This window comes from Fistularia commersonii, chromosome 33 (assembly GCF_037954325.1).
Source record: "Fistularia commersonii isolate RoL2024-O1a breed Wild chromosome 33, RoL_Fcom_v1.0, whole genome shotgun sequence".
NCBI classification, from domain to species: Eukaryota; Metazoa; Chordata; class Actinopteri; order Syngnathiformes; family Fistulariidae; genus Fistularia; species Fistularia commersonii.
In genome coordinates this window covers 11081052-11100738 of record NC_141316.1, presented here as the reverse complement: position 1 = coordinate 11100738, position 19687 = coordinate 11081052, and the positions used below count along the sequence as shown (strand labels likewise).

Sequence of the window (19687 nt, the reverse complement as noted above, 5' to 3'; positions counted from 1 at the left end):
AACATGCAGCCGCTCTTTCACGTCCGCGGCAAACGTGTCGGTCGGATCTGTCAGGAGACGTCGGCTTTGCCAGGATTTGCTCGGAGAGCTTCGGAACACAGAGGAGGTTCTTCTGCACGGACCGGACCGGGCCTCGCCCCGCTTCTTCTAACCCAGAGCCGGCTCTCCTTTCCAGCTTGGAGACCCTCACAGGTGCGAGGCGGCGTGGCTGAAGGTCCGATTCCAGGTCTGCCGGTCGCTGCTGGACCGCGGACCCCGAAGGCTTTCCATCTCAGAGCACTTCTGGTGTTCCCTGAAGGTCAGGCTGTTCGTAATCTCCTCTTCCCGGTCCTCTTGAGGGTCCTTCTCAGCAAGGCCCCTGCTGGATCATCTTCACTCCATAAATGACTGTGGGTGTAGGTAGAATCCAGGAGCTCTTCAACCTGGACACCTCCACGTGGCCCCCGGCCACCATCAGGGCGGCCAGCAGGTCCACGGCCAGACGATCATCTACCAAAGCCGCCCACAGCACGACGGACGTGCAGGACCAGAGATCCTCCCCGGCGAGCGCTCAGAAGACACAGACACACAGACGGACGCTCATTCTTGGCAAAACCTGTAATAATTACCCACATGAAACTGTAGTGTGACATTAAAAATTAAAAAAAAAAAAAAAATCAGGTTCTTAATCAGTTTGCTACAAAAATATATTCTAGGCAGATTCTAAAAGAGCCAGTACCAAAATATTTCCTGTTGGATGTAAGTAGCAGCCACCCGGTAACAGGCCCACAGGTACAACCGTCACTTCCTGTATATATTAAAAACATTTGACTACAATAGCTTACAATTACATTCCTCAATTACAATGTACACTGCTGGCATTAAAAGGGTGAGAAACGGCCTCGGTCCCCGGAGAGGAACCTCCGCCGCCGAGGACGTTCTGATAAGAACGCGCGGAGAAGGGTCGGCTCCTCCTGACGGATTCCGGGATCAGATTAAAACCCGGGTTCTGGGTCCGGGCGGACTCGACGGGTCGGGGGAAACCGTCCGAGATAGAAAGCGGCGGCCGGGATGCCGGGTCGGGGGGCGGAGCTTCCGGCACGGCGCTCCGGAGAAGCTGCTGCGGCGCAGAGGGACGGGTCGGAGGCGCCGGGTGGGTACAGTGTTTGGTCTTCAGGCACGGGCGGTGTCTCCTCCTCCTCCGTGGGGTCGCTCCACAGGGGTCAGGGGTCAGTAGTGGTTTGTTTTGGCAGCCGATCAGGACTGCGGTGTGCTTCCATCTCCACGCCTCCGTTTACTCTGGACAGAAGACAGGAAACGGTCAAGAACATTGCGGAAGATCTCCCTGCGGACAAACTCGGCACCGGACGCCATCGACGCCGCTCACCTCCGCTGTCCAGCATCTCCATCAGGCGACAGCGTTCTTCACGTTGTTCTCCAGGAAAGACCTGCCGGCAACAGAAACACAGCGTTCTCACCCCAGTCCGCCTGAGAAGGTTTTGGTCAGAGGTCTCTGCTCGGACCTCCCTGAGACCACATCCGAACCGCCTCGTCCAAGACAACGGACGGACACCGGCAGGAGGCCAAAACTCCACCGCCAAGAGTGACTTACGTCTGGTCGCCTTCTAGAGACTTCTGGATCTCCTGGAGAACTTCTGTAAGAGGGAGAGAACAGGATGAGTCCCGAAGTGGCCTTCACATGGACCTGCTTCCAACAGGCCCAGCTGAGATCATGCAGGACCACGTCAGGGTTCGGCCTGACCGGGTGAACATGAGGAGGACTGGGGGAAGCTGACATACCAGGATGGACAGGCAGAACAGGGTGCACCTCAAGGAACACACACACACACACACACACACACACACACACACACACACACAGACTAGTACTCACTCTCGTCATTCAGCAAAGCATGCTCCATAACACGTCTAGCTGCACTTTCTGGAACAGGAGGCGGAGAACATGTCAGCCACAGTATGTGTGTGTGTGTGTGTGTGTGTGTGAGCACATTAGTACAAGCATCAACAATCCAAAGGCCACATGATGGCATGTAGTTCTGTTCAGCCAAGGGTACATGCATATGTTGGAGATGTGAGGTGTGGAGAAGGTCCACGAAGCCGTCCTACCTGCGTCGTCCTGGAGCTGCTGGGTGTTTCTGGAAGCAGAGGAGCACAGAGTCAGGAGGTGAGGAAGGCAGAGGGTTCAAGCGCCCTGGAGCTCAACACCTCGAGGAGCTCGCGATGTTGAGGAGGTTCTGCCGAGGCGGGACCGACCTGTGAGCGTCTCCGTCCCGCTGCTGCCTCTTCTGGCTGGGACGGAGAGGAGCCTCCACCAGACAGCGAGGCTCCACCAGGAAGCGGGTGGACATGGAGAAGCGCTCAAACTCGGAGGGAGAGATCAGGTAGAACCCTGAGGAAGGAACCACACAAGCAGGAACATCTGAGAAGCGGAAGGCAACTACGCACCGGACCGACCCCAGACACCCGGAGGAATACATTTGGAGTCCGAGGATCTCCTGGACGTCCAGAGCTGCTTTCAGGGAGGAGCGGCTCCAGACCAGGTTACGGCTTGGACCGGGCAAATACTGAGGGGAAGGTGTAGCAGAGGCAACTTTGCCAGAAAGTCAAGGACATCCTGAGATCTCCGGAGCCTGGCGGACGCCCAGGAGGTCTGAGGTGAGCAGGACCTGGGAGGGAATGAGCAGGTGACCTTGGAGCTCAGGAGAGAAGGTCTCCAAGGGAAGGAACCGGGAAAGACAAACACGGAACAGCTAACACTGGACTGATAGCGGCTTCTGTTGGTCTGGACTGCCTGGACCAGGTGCTGCTCTCATATCTGACCTCCATCAGGCTTGAGGTCACAGAGCAGATAAAAAGGAACCCTTCATGACGTCTGAGAGAAAGCCAGCGTGTGTGTGTGTGTGTGTGTGTGTGTGTGTTACCTTGGCCATGTTTGGTGAAGACACAGGAGGCGATGCCGCTGACGTCTTCTCTTCGAATGCAGGGGTGCTGAACCTGCATCTTCACTCCGGGCAGAGACACCACGTGGACGTCTCCTTGGTTGGTGAGGACCAGCAGGCCGCTCTCGCCGTAGTCCTCCGAGCGGTTGCTGCCGAACCAGGCCACGCCCACGCGGCGGACCCGGGAGCCGTCCACCGCCGTCAGCTTCAGCTTCATCTTGGCGCTCACCTTGGGGAGCGTGAAGACCTGGACACACGGCAGGACGTCATTTAGAGCGGACGGAGAACGCTGGTCGGCGCAGCAGGGGTCTGCACGAGGAGCCTGCTCTTCAGGAGAACCAGCTTTGGACACCACAGACCTCAGGAGCATCCACACTCCCAGGGCTCAGGCCGAAGGCCGCCGCTAGATGTTTCTACTGAGAAGGAAAACTTGTCTGCGGTTCCTTGTTCTGAAGGTGAGACTAGCAGTCATCTTCTCCCTCCTGTGGTGAGAACCAAACCCTGCCACAGAATACCGCTCCCATCTGCACACCGGCGAGTCCCTGGAGGCACAGCGAGAACCTGCGGCGCCCTCTGGTGCTCTGGAGGGGGGGCCGGTCTCATGGTGGACTCATGAGGTGCAGGACACGTCCTCCTCCAGGACACGTCTTCATAACCACGTTCACCTCCGGCTCGGACACGGTTCGGACATTCGCTCGAAAATAACTTGAGTCATCTAAAGCCGCACAGGGAGCAGGTCCTCTTCCTCAAACTGGCAGACAGAGGTCCATCATGGAGGTCCCGGTCCTCACCTTGAACTGCTCCTCCGAGATCACCAGCAGATGGTGGGAGCCCTGCATGTCCGGCGAGCGGGCCAGGTCGTGGGCCACCTCCAGGGGCTCGGGGAGAGGAGCTCCGTGACCATCCAACACCACGATACCCACCACGGGAGCGCGGTGCATCAGCTGGATCTCCTTGGCTGAGGACGAGCAGAGCGCCAAACGTCACCTCACAGCGGGACTCGGTAGGAAACATGTGGCGGGAGCTGCCACGCGAGCGGGAACGATAGAACCGTAACAAGAAAATGCGCAAAGCGACGTCTGCGTTAAGGTGTGTTTTCAAAACGTCCCGGCGACCTTCATCCTTCCTGGCCGGACGGAGGAGCGCTTCCTCACCTGGCTGGGCGGCCACGGGCTCGTCGGCTCGGCGCTCGATGGCCGGCAGGTGCAGCATGAAGGCGTAGACGCAGCCGCCGTTGGTCCCGGCCCACAGCGACGGCGTGTTGTGAGAACCTGCGAGACAGCGGGAGGCGTGAGGGCGGCGCTCGCCCGGACACGGGGCGGCGTGGCCGGAGGAAGACCTACTGTCCGACAGGAAGGTGTCGGCGAAGTACAGGATCCGGACCAGGCCGGTGAAGGAGTCGTCGGAGGAACGCGCCTCGATCTTCCTTTGGACGGGAGCCAGTTCCATCTCCGCCAGCTCGGCCTCCAGACGAGCGTTGGCCTCCTGGAGCTGGGAGGAACACAGCGGCTCCAGCGCTCGGACGGAAACCTTCGCCATCGTAAAAGTCTCGCCGCTCGATGGCGACGGAGCTCCTGCCAGAAGGTGGCGGCGTCCGTTCTGCACGCCCTTTGGCGAGGAGCCTTCAGAAGATACGGCACGAGAGCCCCGAACCTACCTTGGCGGCGTTGGTGACGTGGTGTTTCCTCAGCGAGACTCTGCTGCGCCGGATTCTCCTGAAGGACTGGCGGAGGGACTTCTTAATGCTCTTCACTCTGGACAGAGGACCTTCCATGGCCAGCTGGTCGCTGGGGTTCAGGGTGCACCTGCAGAAGAAGATGAATGCCTGGCGTTTCTTCCTGTGTGGTCGGATCATAACCTGACATGTTTGCGGACGCCTGCAAGGAACATCCTCGGCGGCACCTGGGAGGAACACGGACCTCACAGGCTCCTCCTGATACGTGCGAAGAACATGCGAGGAACACGGCTTTCACAGGCTCCTCGGGTATACCTGCGAGGAACGTGGACCTCAAAGGCTCCTCAGACCCCTTGGATTGGAGGTCTGTCTAACATGCATGCTTATCTCCATATGCAGTGAAGCTAGCTGGGGTTCCTCCCTGCTCATTGGTAAGTAATGGAGAGAAGAATCCTGGAGGTCTTCTCCTCATGGATATGTGCCACCAGATCAGCCAATCCTTTTTAAATGGTCTAATCCTTTATCAATCCCCGCGGGGAAATTTGTTTTCTGCAATGAATCCATCCTGGATGAACCATCAGCAGGCTTCCAGGGCAGCGCTCGGGGCTTCGGTGTCCTGCTTGGACACACCAGGAGGAGAACGTGCCATCGCTCTACCTCCTGCGCCGCCCCAGATCTGTGGAGGCTTCCGGAGACGAACAGGGAGATACATGGAAGCTACATCGCCGAGTCCCTCTCAGCCTCTGCGTGGACACTGAGATCCACCCAGATGTACCCAGATGTACCCAGATGTACCCAGGGCCGGCGTGCGTCCTTACTTGACAAGGACGTTGTTCTTCTGTTGGTAGTCGTACAGGCCGAAGCCGTGGCTGGTCCCGAAGGCCACCAGCTTCCACTCCGAGTGCAGCGTGAGGGCCGTGATCACGGCGGGAGGCTGGCACTGCACCAGGGCGAAGGGCTGGAAGCCCGCGGGGAACATCACCGGCTCCTCTCGCACATCCAGCCGAGCGTGACCCTGGGAGAAGGTCACGTGTTCAGACGGACCGCAGATCCACGCGGGGAGACGGAGGAGTCGGGCGGAAGCCGCCGAGCCTCACCTTCCAGCGGAAGCCCTCCTGGCCCTGCAGCAGGTCCACCACCTTGGCCTCCACCGTCTGCTCGGCCGCCTCGTCGTTCAGCTCCAGCACCAGGATCTTCAAAGATATGGACGGGCGTCCATATTAACGAATCATAAACCGCGCGATCGTGTCCACTAACGGACGTCTAAGGACGGCACGCAGGACGGCAGAGACAAACTGCTCGGCCCGACCCGTCCTCCACTGGAAACAATGTCCAGAAACCTTTCTAGCATCCTTCTCAAGGTGGGACGGGACCCTTGTTGGAGAAGCTCCGCCAAGAGTTGCAGGATGGCAGCGATTCAGGTCCTACCTGGCCAGCCGTCCCGGCCACCGTCAGATAACCACTGTATTTACAGAGATGGATCTTCTGAACGCCCAGCCGGGGGTCGTCGCTGTAGGGGTCAAAACAGCCCACCTGCGGCAGAGGGACGGAGCCTGAAGCTCTGAGAACGCCCGGTGAAAGAGTGCACGTGCGACCGCTCCCCCCGAACCCCGACGCACCTTCCTGAAGGGCGGCCACTCCCCCTCGCTGCTCGGGTTCATGTTGTCGTTGGGGTCGGCGTCCGTGTGGAAAACCCCCGCCGTGCTCAGCTTGTACATGGGATACAGACACACTCCCGACGCGTCCCAGAAACGCACGGTTCCATCCTCGTGCCTACACACACACACATACACCTTGCAGTTGCAAAGCCAGAAAAATACACACAAGTGTGTGTGTGTGTGTGTCCTTATTGAAAGTGGACTGACCCTGTGAGGAGGAGGTCTCGCTGCAGGGGGTCTGGAGCCAAGTTCTGACCTCCGGTTATCGGCCAGGGCTGCGGAGGGAGGGAAGATCAGCACACACGCAATGTCTTCCAGGACAACACAGAAGATCAGATCACACACACACACAGGAAGGTGTGTGTGTGTGGCCATGTTATCAAGACTGCAGCTGCTTGGCTCGTCTGGAAGAGATGCACCTCCCTGTGTGGAAGTGACCCGTGACCTGCAGCTGATTTACAGCTTCTCTCGGTGTAGCCATCCACAGCTAACGGTGGCTAACGGTCAGCATTTCAGTGAGAACTCGCTCTCTGTTTGTTTTCCAGCCGGGGTTCGAGTCTCATGGAGCTTTAAAATACAAGGGTTTCTCCGGTGCTTCTGGTTTTAAGGTATACTGCTCAAAAAAATAAAGGGAACGCTTGAACAACACAATGTAACTCCAAGTCAATCCCACTTGTGTGAAATCATAGTGTCCACTCAGGAAGCAACACAGATTCATTTGGACTTGTTTTAAGGACATTACATCAAAGTTGGATCAGCCTGGAGTTTGTTTTTACACTTTAATTTGGAGTGTGATTCCTAATCCAGACCTCCATGGGTTGATACATTTGATTTCCATTGATCATTTTGGTGTGATTTTGTTGTCAGCACATTCGACTGTGTAAAGAGCAAAGTATTTCATAAGAATATTTCATTCATTTAGATCTAGGATGTGTTTTTTAAGTGTTCCCTTTATTTTTTTGAGCAGTGTATGTGTTCTTGCGCAGCTGCTCCTTCCCACCTCCTTGTGACCGAGGGCTGTATAAGCAGGACCAGGGAGTCCAAACCGACGGAGACGCCGTTTGTGTCTAAACTGGACGAGGAGCTCCCGAGGCGTGGCTACCTTCTTGGAGTAGTGCGTGTTCTGCAGCTCTCCGGCGGCGAGGACCCTCTCCCACAGCTTCAGGGGGATGGCGGAGACGTGGTGGGAGCAGGTGATGGCCGAGCTGTGGAGGGGTACCAGGTACGGCGTCTGGATGACGGGCCAGCCCTCCGTCTGCAGGTCGATCACGACCAGTTCCTCCTCCACCAGCACCACCAGCGCTCGGGGGTCTCCTGGGTGAAGAGCCGTCAGACAAAACAGTACATTTGCTTTCGACCGCTATCCCTCAGACCTCTCCTCTGAGACAAACGTGCATCAGCTGCTTCATGGAGAAGGTTTTCCCGCCTCCCGGACGCCCCGGGCAGCTGCGATCACACCAACACCCAAAGCCTGTGGCAATGACAGCGGCGCCGTGCCGTGCTAGCGATAGCGGCGCCTATTGGCCGGTTCGGACTGCGTGATCCGGCCCGGGTCTTAGTCCACTGGTGGCAAACGCTTCGACCGGGTCGTGTAAACACAGGACCTGCCGGCCTGCGGCGACACGCGTGGATCGCAACACCGCCAGGAAGGCGTGGGAGTGGAACGCAGCGCCGGGCTTCAGCACAGGCCGGCCTACAGAACAGCACCGCACCGCCCTTTCCGTGAGCGGCGGGAAACAAAGTCTGGGCTCTGGCGGAAACCTTCTGAGTGACGGGACCAAACACTGGGTGTTCCAGCGTCACCTCAGAAAAATGTTTGTGCAGAAACTGACACTTGGAATGATTCGACAAGACGAAGGGAACATTCTGAGGTCAGACTGTGCAATAAGGAGCTGCACTCATCGTTCACTCCGCACTTTTATGCCTGCTTCATTAGCTCAGCCCCACTGTGTGTGTGTGTGTGTGTGTGTGTGTGTGTGTGTGTGCCGCTTGCCTGTGTGTTGCTGCCCGTCCCTGATGACATAGAAGTCAATGATCCTGGAGGTGAAGTCCAAAGCCACATGAGTCTTGTTGTGGATAACCGTGATACAGTGTCTGTCGCCGTAGCTGGCTCTGGGCATGCCACCGCTGAACAGCAGGAACGGAGGCCTGCACACACACACACACACACACACACACGCACACACAGACACACGAGTTTACCAAGAGTTGAATGTGCAGCAGCAGGAAAATGTGAGTTTTCCAACAGTGCGTCCACGTACCCCTCCTTCGTTGGCAGCTGCAGGATCTTGGAGATGGCCTTGCAGGGGAAGTGTCCTGCGGAGAGAAGACGTCAGCCTCCAGGAGAACATGGGGTCTCGTGACCGCTTTTGAAGGAGGGACTCTTTCCGTCTCACCGTAAGGAATGTCCGCCTTCTCCTCGTCGTCGTCGGGGTCGTCGTCCTCCCCGACCGTCCACCGGCAGTAGCTCCCGTCGCTGTGCGAGCTGAGGATGGAGCCGCCGTCCTCGGCCCAGCACACGCTCTCCAGTTGCTAGGAGGACGACGGGAACGGAGATTAGAGAGGAGACCAGAATGCCGCGGTTATCTTCGTCTTTGTCCCCGGTTCACCTGAGTGGCCGGGACGTGCTGGACGACTCGCTGCCTCTCCAGGTCCCAGATGACCATCAGGCCTCGCCCGTAACCGATGACCACCTGGTTTCTGTCCACCGGGTTCTCCTGCAAGGCCTCCACGTGCTCCAGGTTCCTGCGGCCGACGTAGCTCTCCGGAACGCTGGAGGAGACGGACACGAGGGACGGGAGGTGACGGAGGACGGGGCGCCGCGGCGACCAAGACGCGCAGAGATGCGCCGGCGCTCTTTCCGGGAGCCCGTGACTCGAAGCCCGTTACCTGCTGGAGATCTGCTCCAGGCTGATGTTCCTCTCCTCCAGCTCTCTGAAACCAGGCACTTCCACTATAAAGACGTGTCCTCCTTCCGTCCCCAGCAGCAGAAGCTCTCCAGAGGTGTGGGCCAGCACGGCCGTCACTCTGGTCACGCTGGGAGGCGCCCTGAGGAGCCACCACCATTCATTATCTGCACTCTTTACACCTCCTGAGAGGCTGATCACCCGTCAATCACAACACCGTTCGCTTCTATTGACGAGCTAAAGGCCTCCGAAGGTGGAGAACGCAAGAGCGTGGGAGGAACGCTAAGACTTCAGAGGCAGAACCAGTGGACGCGCACAATCACACTTTACTAAGGTTTGGCTTCTGGGACGACAGAGAGGCGAAAATATGTATTTGTCTCAGACTAAAATGTGTTCTTTGGAAAAGTACAAAGAATTGTTATTTTTTAAAGATTGTGATTTGAACCCAGGGGTGCGTCGCTGCTTGACGAGTGCAGTCTGGGCACTCGCGGCCCGCGGGCCAATCGTGGCCCTCGGAACAATATTTTGTGGCCAACTGACTGAAATAAAATCTTTGTGCTAGTGCAGCCCGTGCATTTTTACAGTTGTATACAGCGGGTTTCAAAAAAAATTAAAAAATAAAAAACGGGCAGGGAAACATAAAAAAGTAACTTTACAATGTATTTTTTGCTTCAAAATTTGAAAACAAAATGATTTTTTGATGAAAAAACATCGAAAAAAAAACACAGAAACGATAGCGAAAAAAGGCAAAATTAAAAAGATTGATTTAATAACCAGAATAGCGACTATTAGCCTTGCAAACATCATAGCTCCTCCTCTGCATGCTTCCAATCCATGTTCCAATCCATTCTAGCAGTAGATTTTCCCACAGTGACAAAGATTTTCTATTTAACTCAAGAATATTTTTACGGTATAATTTCATCAATTCTCTTTTAATATTAATTTGTCATGTATTTTTTAGAGGAACAGTTCATTACATGGGCCGTGTATTTCACCTTCATCATGACTAGAACCTTCACGGGCGGCATGGACTCCGGTGTGTGTGTGTGTATGTGTGTGTGTGTGTGGAAGGTGTGTGTCTTACCCCGGCGGTCCAGTGAGCGTGAAGCGTCCTATTTCCAGCAGCTCCGACAGTCCCGTGTGGGCCCTCAACGTCCACATGTGCAAACTGTTGTCGTCCAGCAGGGTCACCAGCTCAACCTAAACACGGAGATACCGGTCGGTGGACGGCGCCAGAGGCCGTGTAGGTCGGACGTGGACGGCACAGGTCTTAGCGTACCTGGTGGGGCAGGAAGTGAACCTGAGTGACGGCGGCGTTCTCGTCGTGCAGACCCATGAACTCCACGCCCGGGGCTCCGTATCTGACCCGGGTCAAGGACACGCCGCACTAGACATGGATGGATGGCGTCCGGCCCGGGGCGGCCCGGGGCGGCCCGGGGCTCTTTGCCAGCACCGGGGCAGCTTCACAGCAGGGATTCAGAGCATCTCACCACAGTTTCCAGCTTCGGCCGGCTTCCACTCACATGTAACGTGTGCCAGAGCTGCTCTCCGGCTTGACAAGAAAACTGATGTTTTGATCAGAACTGATAATTGTCTGCCGGCTGTGTTTGCCTTCTGTGTTGGGCTCATTAGGTTTTCAATAGAAGCCTTTTTCCAACTCGTTTCCACGCACGCGAGGAGGTCACGCTCGTTTCGGACGAAGACGTCTCTCCTCGAGGGACCCGTGACGGTTTAGGGTTGAAGGAAGAGGATTGTGCAAACATAAATGTGAAGCTTTAAAGGGGGTGTTGCTACTTTAGGTGTTAGCTAAGACGGGGTGATCGGTGTCAGCTTAGACCTGCGCCCCCCTAGCGGAGGCCGGAGCCGTTCTTACAGTTCAGAAACAAATCAGCCGCGGGGTCGATTCAAGTCGTAGCGGCGCAGCATTTGGCTACAATCCCTTTGCGTTCGCCGGCCACTGTGGCGTCTCGGCCGGGGGGGCGGGGGAGATAAACGAGCCGTTGCCCGGCCGGGGGGTCGGAGCTGTTTGTTCTCCGTGCTTTCCCCTATCAAACTGTCACAGCTGATTTGTGAGGAGCACAAATAGGACGGAGGCCAGCTGACACAAACTCATTCATGGCTTCTCCCCCCGTCCCGCCACGGCGGCCCGGAACAATCCGCCGCATTGTACGGCGGGCCGACGGCGACGGAGGCGGCGCCGCCGCTATCCAAACCGGAGTGTGCGTGCGTGTCAGAGGGCAGAACGCACGGCCCGGCTCTTCCTCGCCGTCAATGAGATGGATTGTCCCGCGCCAACACAGGCTTGTGTGTTCGCCGGGGCGATTGAGCAACACCGTGGGAAAATCCAACACCTGAGGGCGGCGCCCGCGTGAGGCGCAGCGCCGCCGACTTCAAGTCCAAACACGAGCGCGATTCCTACCGGAGGGAAGGACGGAGAAGAGGGGAGGATACAGTTTGATGGCTCCGGAGCGGGTGCCGATGGCCAGCAGCTGCAGGGACGGGCTGTAGCCCAGAGCGCTGGGCTGATGGGGGAAGCCGTGCTCCACCGTCTGAGGAGGGAACAGAGGAGTGAGAAGGTGACGGCGGGACGACCGGCGGTGAAATACAGGGACAGACAGGTGAAGCTCTCTCGCCTTGTTGAAGTGGTAGAGTTCCTGTTTGAGCCGATCTCTGTGGGACTCCTGGCCGTGCCGCCTGAACCTCTTCATCTCGTCTCAGCGGCAGCGTGGAGCCTGCCGGCCCGGCGACGCTCGCTGCGGAGGAAGGACAACGGCAGGGTGAACGCCGGACCGCCGCCGCCGGGGTTACCGGCAAAGCATCGGCGGACAGATCAAATGCACAGAAGGCGTTTCCTCTGGCGGGTCGCCCGGACCCACGTCCGGCCCGGAGCCCGTCCCATCCTTCGACTGGACAGACAGGCCTTCCTCCATCACACTTTTCCCCCTGTCTCAGTAGTTCCTACACCGGGAAAGGGCTCCTTCCTCTCCGGCGGGGGAAGCGCACACTAAAAGCGGGCCGCGGCCACGGCGGCTGCTCGCTACAGTTCGGCAGCCATGAAGAAATGAGAGGGATTTAGAAGCCGGAGTCTGGCCCGGCCCGTCCTCCGTGCTGCTGCCCGGGGTCAGTCAGGACACCAGCGGCAGCCCGAGAGCACTCCTGCTCACTCCTCTCACTCCCGCTCACTCCCGCTCACTCCCGGGTGGGAGGAAACGCTGTCCGATAGAAGGGCGCCTCTGAAAGCGGAGTCTGTGCCATATTAGTGGTGTGAAGAGGTGCCGCCTGAGCGGGAGGCCTCTGGCCCCGGCCGTGGGAAGCAGCAGCGCCGGTCCTGCGCTCCCGGCCGCCGCTGAGCTCCGGACGTCTCGGCCGCCTCTCGACTGCAGGCGGACACGTGATCCGCGCCGTCGCGAGTCCGTGACAAAGACCTTCGCCATGAGTCACATTTTTCCTTCAGAAGCAGCTCGTTTGTCCGCGTCCAAATCCAGACATAGTTGTGTTATTACCCTCGCATCGGCAGAGCCGTCTGGACCCGCCGCCGGCCCGGTCACATGTTTCCGACTCAGGCTTCCTCACACTATTCCCGTGCACGCCACCGGAGGGGCTATATGGAAAAAAAATTCCCATCACTATATCGAGAAGACACATTTTTGGCGCGGGCGTATCGAAATATTTGCTTAGCGTTATCCGGCGGTGAAGTACGCAGATCATTTTCACTTCACTAAACGTATGATTACTGCGGTCCGAAAATACTCCGACAACCGAAAGCCAGCGGATCAAAGTTCAAGCCCTCATTAAGCCACTGCGCTAAGTTTCTACGCTAAACTTTGGCGTCGGCCACTGAGAACGACATGCTGAGTATTTTGGAGCCGGAGCAGATACCTTCTCTGCAGAGGCTCCTCGCACACAAAGCCTGAATCAAACAGATCGGATTTAAACAGACCCAAATAAAGATCCCTTTCAGATTCTGGGAAAGGTAGACTTCTGTCAGGAGAGCTGGAGTCCTGGACCAAACCCGGGACAAATGAAAACACGGTTTCGTGTCGACCCGCGATGACGCGTCCACCAGCGGGACCGGCGGATCAGACCCGTTTTCACCGCACGTTTCCGTCTCGGCTCCGGCGGACAAGAAAGAGGCCGAGTACTGGCGGGGTACGTAGTGTACGGAGGTGTGTGTGTGTGTGTGTGTGTGTGTGTGACAAATCATCATTCACATCATAGGTGACATTCGCTGGTCACGTGACTGCTGGCTGGCGTCCGGAGGGAAACGGCGGGTTGGGTCTGGATGTGGTCCGGCTCCAGGGGATTCAGGCAAACATCATGTCAGGCAGAAAGACCCGGGAGTTGTTTTTGGTGGTTTTTAAAGGACGCTAAAGTCAAAGTGACCCAGGCATGAGCTCCACTGAGCAAATCTAAGATTCTACTTTACAGCATTTGGACAGTAATTGACAGCAGGAGTTATTGATCCATTCATGTCCTCCTGTGCCGTCCTTGCAGACAGAGGCTGTCAGAGAACGTGGCCTCGAGGAGCTGCAGAGCTCCAGGCTGAGAGCAACGCTAACAAAGGCTGGCTGGGAGGTCCCACCTTCTGAGGGCTGGGAGAGGAATCTGCTGATGGAAAACCAGAGGCAACACACACACACACACACACACACACACACACACACACACACACACACACACACACACACACACACACACACAGGGTGTATGGTAGATGTGTCATAGGTGAGTAGACGTCCTAAACATGGAGGTTCTTGGCTGAATGGCAGCCTTGGAAGGAACCTGACAGACATTAGACACCAAACACCCTCCATTAAATGCAGCCGCTGTTATTTCTAGACCAAAGGACCAACCTTTCTAGGCCAAAGCAGGCGGATGGCAGATCAACAACACAACGGATTCGTGCGCACGGACACCAAACGCCATCAGTTTTTACACACACACACACACACACACACACACACACACACACACACACACACACACACACACACAAGCAGGGTTAGATGGGCCTGACAAGAGAGGCGAGCATCAAAACCACGGAGGGAACAAACCCCCATCAGAAGTGCCACGTAAAGCGTGCTGGCGGCCCTGGGCTGACTCAGGCACTATTTTTACACAGAGCAAACATTTATGGAAGTCTCTCCGGCAGCGGAACACACAAAGCGTCTTCATTAGTTCACGTTCAGAGTGCAGATGGATGATCCATCTCAGGACATTGACCCATCTGCACCCGCCGGAGGAATCGTCCAGACGTTAAAATCCAAACGCGGTAAAAGGTCGAGTAAGAAGGAAGCAGCGCTAGGAGACGCTCTGATGGAGATCAGGTGTGTACACACACACACGCACGCACACACACGCACGCACACACGCACGCACGCACGCACGCACGCACGCACAGCTTCCATGACAGACGGCGTGACCAGGTAAGCAGAGCATCTACCACCCAGATGAACTGCAGAGCCCCGGATCTTCTGCGCCCGTGGCGGCAGCAGCTTCCACGTGCATGAAAACCACCTCCTGTCTGGGCGAGGCAGGAGAGCAGCAGAACCTTCTGGATGTGAACACCTTGGCTCGTAGCGCCCGGCTCACCGTGACTGGGAGACGAGCGCCGAAGGCCGTCCGGAGGTTCTCCCGGTTCTCCCGGTCACACGGGGTCTGCAGGAAGCCTGCGGTATCTCGCAGGTTGAAATATTTAGAAAAGGCAGCGATGAGAAAGGACGCTCCGAGCCCCGGCTCGCCCGCAGCCTCCCGCTCAGACGGCTGACGCCGTTTCCTGATCGTCGCCAGGAGACGGACCGGGAGTGGTTTTCATCAGCGGATGTCGGCGCTGTTTACCTTCCGTAACCAGCTGAGCTCGTCAAACATCCACACCTCCGGCTGACGTGGCCTTTGTCCGCCAATGACTTTCCTCTGGTTAGCCGGGGGGGATTTGTAGGCTCGCGGCTCCAGAGCGGGAAAGCATCTGCTAATGTGACAGCGGCCCGGGCGGAGGAGCGGCGGCCACGGCGTGGACCGTCCCCTTCCTCGGCAACACCACATCTGCCTGCTGAGACCACGGCCGCCGCGAGCTGCCCGGCGCTCTCCGAGCAACATCCGCTCACAGTATCGCCCGTGAACGATCACCTCGTTGCGAGCCGGACCTCCAGGCGGCAGCGATCCATGCGTGAACGGGCCGGGCCGCCGGAGTCGTCCGACAGGAGCCGCTCTTCCTGTGTTTGCACCGACAAGAAGGCGTCCGGAGGAGGAGACGCTCACATTGCAGAGATGCTTCCTTCCAGCGTCCTGAAGAACACAGATGAGATCTTCTCCGTCCTGGGTGTGGCCCACAGGATATCATATCTCCCGATGCTCACTACCTCCTTCCTGTAATCAGAACCGGGGGGACGCAGAGGGGCAGGAGGACCAGGAGCGCTAACTCTGCTCTGAGCTCCACGCTGCGCTCAGACACCCTCGGACCCGCTAACGGCCGACCCGCCGCGTCCAGGCCAACCACCGCAGATTAAGTCCACGATGTAAACACAAGGGGGTCGACACAGAGGGTGGAGATGTTTGAGAGACGGGAGCCACGTCTGAGATTCACCTGCAACTGACCGCGCTGCCTTCACCGCCGGCAGGCTGCGTTCTCCTGAGCACGGCGGGTACAACATACCCGCCAATCGTCCCTGCAAACACCGGCAGGCGGACGGGATCCACGAGCGGCGAACAGAGGCCCGTCTCCCGAGCAGGGACGGACCGCAGCAGATCCGACCCGGCGGCGAGGAACCCTCTGAGCGCACCGCTTCTCGTCGGCAGCTCCTCTGCTCAGGGTTTCCAAGTGAAATCATCCAAAATAAAACTCACAATTACTTAGCAACAGCGGCGGTGGACCACAGGCCTTCTGCAGGCTCTCACCTCGGCGCTGCCGCCTCTCCGAACGGCCCCGGTTTCAAGAGGAACATCTGCTGCGTCGGAACAAGCAACATATCTCCCTCAGGAAATGAGAAGGCGGTGTTTCAAAATGAGGCAGGGCAGGAGAACCGGACAGAAGAAAAGCCTCTGAGACGGAGAGAGAAAGGCACGAACGAGCGAAAGGACAAATCTGAGAGAAATCCCGGCCCCGAGCAGGTCAGCGGGGGATCTCGGCAGCCATCGAAGATCAACCTCCGGCCTTTCACAAACACGTTGCACGGCGGAATACTTTGCAAGCCCAGCAGCAGATTGGGGGAGGTCACTGAAGAACCTTCTCCACACTGTGGACATCTGGGAGCCCAGCCCGCCACCACAAAAACCAATGTGAAGCTCTTCTTCTGCACTGTGATCCAAACGCTCCTGAGAGGCTCCTCACTGCAGAGCTCCGCTGACATGAAGCCAGGTGTCACATCTTCAGCATATTTCCATTATTTTCTGTAAGTGCAAATATAGTGGATGGTGTTTCACAGATATTCTATTTGCATCCCAGACACCCTGAGAACATTTCTTCTTCTCACCACAGATGACCATCTGCCTCTTCTCACACCAACGACCTTCCTGTCCTGTCTGTCCATCCATAAACCTCCTCCCTGGTCCTCCTCTAGACCTCCTGCCTGGCGGCTCCAACCTCAGCGTCCCCAGAACATCTACCAGGTGCCGTCCCTCTGAAAGACTCCCTCCTGATCCTCTCCACCCTCCTGGCTCCCAAAGAGGAACCTCCACATCTCCGGCTCTGCCTCCTGTCTTCTCCTCAGTGTCTCAGAAGCAAACACCACGGCTGCTCTCATCTCCGCCTGCTTTCAACCCCCGACAATTTTCTCCGCCCGTTCCGACCTGTTTGCACATGTTTCTGCGGCCGCTCCGGACGGCTGACCCTCGGCGCTCGCGTTCCTCCACCTTCCCTGTCTCCGGCCTGCAGCCCACACATTGTCTGTACACCAGAGCCCCCTCCGGCTGTGGCCTCCACCCAGCGTTTGGCCCCGAGTGAAACGCTCCCCTGAAACGTCGCAGCCGGGCTCAGAGACGGCCCGAGCGGTGCTGGAATGCGGCGCCCTGTCATCTCAGCGGACGCCTGCATTCCTGCGTGAAGAGCTTCCTATCACAGGTGTCACAGAAGAACGTTCCGTCCGTCACCGTCAGATTCCACTCGCTGTCATTTCTGACATAACGCTTGGACACGCGAACGGGGTCCCGGCCGCCGCAGGTGGGGATCTGCTGCTGTCTGGTCCGGGTGGGGCCGACGGACGGTTACCGGCTAAACAAGCCGAGCGCCGCCTGAAGTCAAGCGGCACGTTACGCCCCCGGGACGTCCCACGAGAAGACTCTACCGTTGGGTTCTGTTTGTTTTCCTCCGAGAAGCGCTCGGTGACAGCTCCCGCTCGTGAACCGGCTCGGTATCTGGTCTCCCGAGGAGGCGGCGAGGTTCCTCTGCATGTAAAGAGCTGGAAATGCGTGCTGAGCTGAGGCGGGTCCCTGGGGCCTGGGAGGGCCTTTATTTTGCCCCCACGGTGGTTTCGGGTGGAGGTGCAGGTGCAGAGAACAAAGGCCTTCTGTTCGGTGACCCTCGCACAGCGGCAGGTGGAGCCTGGAGCCAGATCCTGTCCACGTCTGGTTCGAACGTTTCACGCTATCTGACTTGAGCGCGCACACCTTTGGAGGGTGCATCATGTGACGGCACGTTGTAAACCGGACACCAAACATGCAGTCCAATGGTGATGGCTGCGAGGGAGCGGGCCTTCATAGGGCCGCGCCGGACCACGGGTCACGTCTTCGTCGCCGCTCGACAGCAGACGGAGGACCGAAGGAGACCGGCTGGCCCCGGAGGAGGGCCGGCACAGTCTGCTCCAGGTGCCTGTGAGGCTTCCATCCAGAAGCCATCACACCCCTCCTGCTACATTCATCTGTGTCCTCTGACACAGGCTGGCCCGCACTGAGTTTATCCAGCATTAACGGAGAGCTCGCACAGAAACGTTACACAACACATCCCGCAGCACTTCTTACGGGTCTTCTCATTTGGAAGGGCCAATGGCAGGAGGTCTTCTATACCTGTTAACCTGCAACTGAACTGAAAGCACCTGGAGAGACGTATCTAGTATGAGCACACCACCTTCGACAGGTGTGTGTGTGTGAGCATTACTGCTATGTCCTTGTTTGGTAAACAAGGTCATCTACGTAGTTAAAATGGTAATTCTATACCCTGGTTATAGTAAACAAGTGGTGAAGCTCCCCCAAACCCGAAAAACTGGTGAGACTCCTGCTCCCCCCACGCGCAGACACACACACACACACAAACACACACACACACGTTACTCAAGGCTGAAACCAGACCGTTGACTCAGGCCCTGCTGACATACCTGCTGGAGGACACACCTTGGGAAGGTGTTTCCGTGTTCACGCTGCATCTGCTGGACGTCCAGAGGGGAAGCTGACACACAATTCCAGCCCCGGGCTGAGTGTGTGTGTGTGTGTGTGTGTGTGTGTGTGTGTTCACGTTCAACGCACATAATCTGTTTTCTCTCCGTGGCGGCGGGGAGTCCATGGAGGCCGGCAGGTGGTTCCTTCCCCGCGGCCGCCGGGCGTGTCGGGGCTCCGGTGAAGCGGCAGCTTTCCGGGGAATAAAGGGCTGCCGCCGGCCGGCTAGCGCTAGCAGCCCCGCGACCTAAGCTAGCTGGGCGGGGAGCGTTCAGGTGTGGGTCGGAAAACAGGTGGCTGCGAAGGGGAGCCGACTTCCGCGGTGAGCTGACCGGCCCCCGGGCCGCGGGCGGCGGGCTCCGGCGCCTCGGAGACCCCCGGAGACCCCCCAACTCACCTGATGAAACACGTCCGTTTCTGGAGCGCTCTCCACGGTTCACCGCCCCGGCCGCCGAGTACGCCTCCACCGCGGGCCAGTGTCCGGTGTGCGGTTGTCTCGGAGCGGGTCCCCTCCGGAAAAGTAGGAAAAGAAGAGAAACAAAGAGGGCGGACGGGCGCTCCTTGATTCCACGCGAGGACGGGTTTTCCGGGTAACTATCGAGCCCGGGGAGGAGCGCTGATTTCGGTCTCCGTGTCGGTCGGTCGGTCGGTCGGCGGCGGCGGTGGAAGCCTCGGCGTTTCCTGCTCGGCTCAACTGTACCGCTCCGCTGGCCCCGCCTCCGCGCTGCCTTCACGGACACCTCGGAAACTCCGACACCCAGATAACGTCTCTCCCCACTTCCGCGTTTGCAGCGGGGGCGGGGCCTAAGCGGCTCCTCCTCCTGAGCTGAGTCGAGTCTGGCCGAGCCGAGTAGAGCCGAGTCTGGCCGGACCGAGCCGAGTCTGGCCGAGCCGAGCCGAGCCGAGCCGGACGGTCAGCCCGGGGCAGAAGGCGTCCTCTCACGAAGCGCGCAGTAACACTTCCCCCCCCGCAGTGTCAGATCCCTCCGCTGCTCAGGCGCTGAGGTATGACGGCCGACGTGTAGGAGAAGAAGGCCCGGGGAGGAGACACGTCCCTCCAGCCGCCTGTGACGGAGGCTCGGCGGGTCGGTAGGAAGGAACGGTCGGGCGTGTTCTCCTCATCCGACGGTGTAAGAGAAGTAAGAC

The 19687-nt window shown here is 58.0% G+C and overlaps 1 protein-coding gene across 3 annotated transcripts; it reads right to left on the bottom strand.

The window, feature by feature from the left end:
• Nucleotides 1-579: 579 nt before the first annotated feature.
• Nucleotides 580-19276, bottom strand: llgl2 (LLGL scribble cell polarity complex component 2). 3 transcript variants are annotated; one of them, XM_086140471.1, is made up of 27 exons: nt 18939-19276; nt 11812-11931; nt 11630-11727; nt 10458-10539; nt 10263-10378; nt 9162-9320; nt 8882-9044; nt 8669-8804; nt 8534-8588; nt 8266-8420; nt 7375-7586; nt 6480-6547; nt 6234-6387; nt 6043-6147; nt 5712-5807; nt 5433-5629; nt 4597-4744; nt 4283-4430; nt 4094-4210; nt 3731-3897; nt 2922-3186; nt 2254-2389; nt 2107-2135; nt 1874-1921; nt 1592-1634; nt 1367-1427; nt 580-1278 (listed from the first exon to the last, which is right to left on the bottom strand). In XM_086140471.1, the coding sequence occupies exons 2-26, from the start codon at nt 11884-11886 to the stop codon at nt 1388-1390; spliced, it is 3012 nt and encodes a 1003-aa protein (XP_085996597.1). In that variant the 5' UTR covers nt 11887-11931; nt 18939-19276; the 3' UTR covers nt 580-1278; nt 1367-1387. The 3 variants fall into 3 exon arrangements, with proteins under 3 accessions (XP_085996597.1, XP_085996598.1, XP_085996599.1); XM_086140472.1 differs by lacking the exon at nt 18939-19276 and having other exon boundaries at nt 11812-13373; XM_086140473.1 differs by lacking the exon at nt 1874-1921 and having other exon boundaries at nt 1056-1278.
• Between the last annotated feature and the right edge of the window lie 411 nt (nt 19277-19687).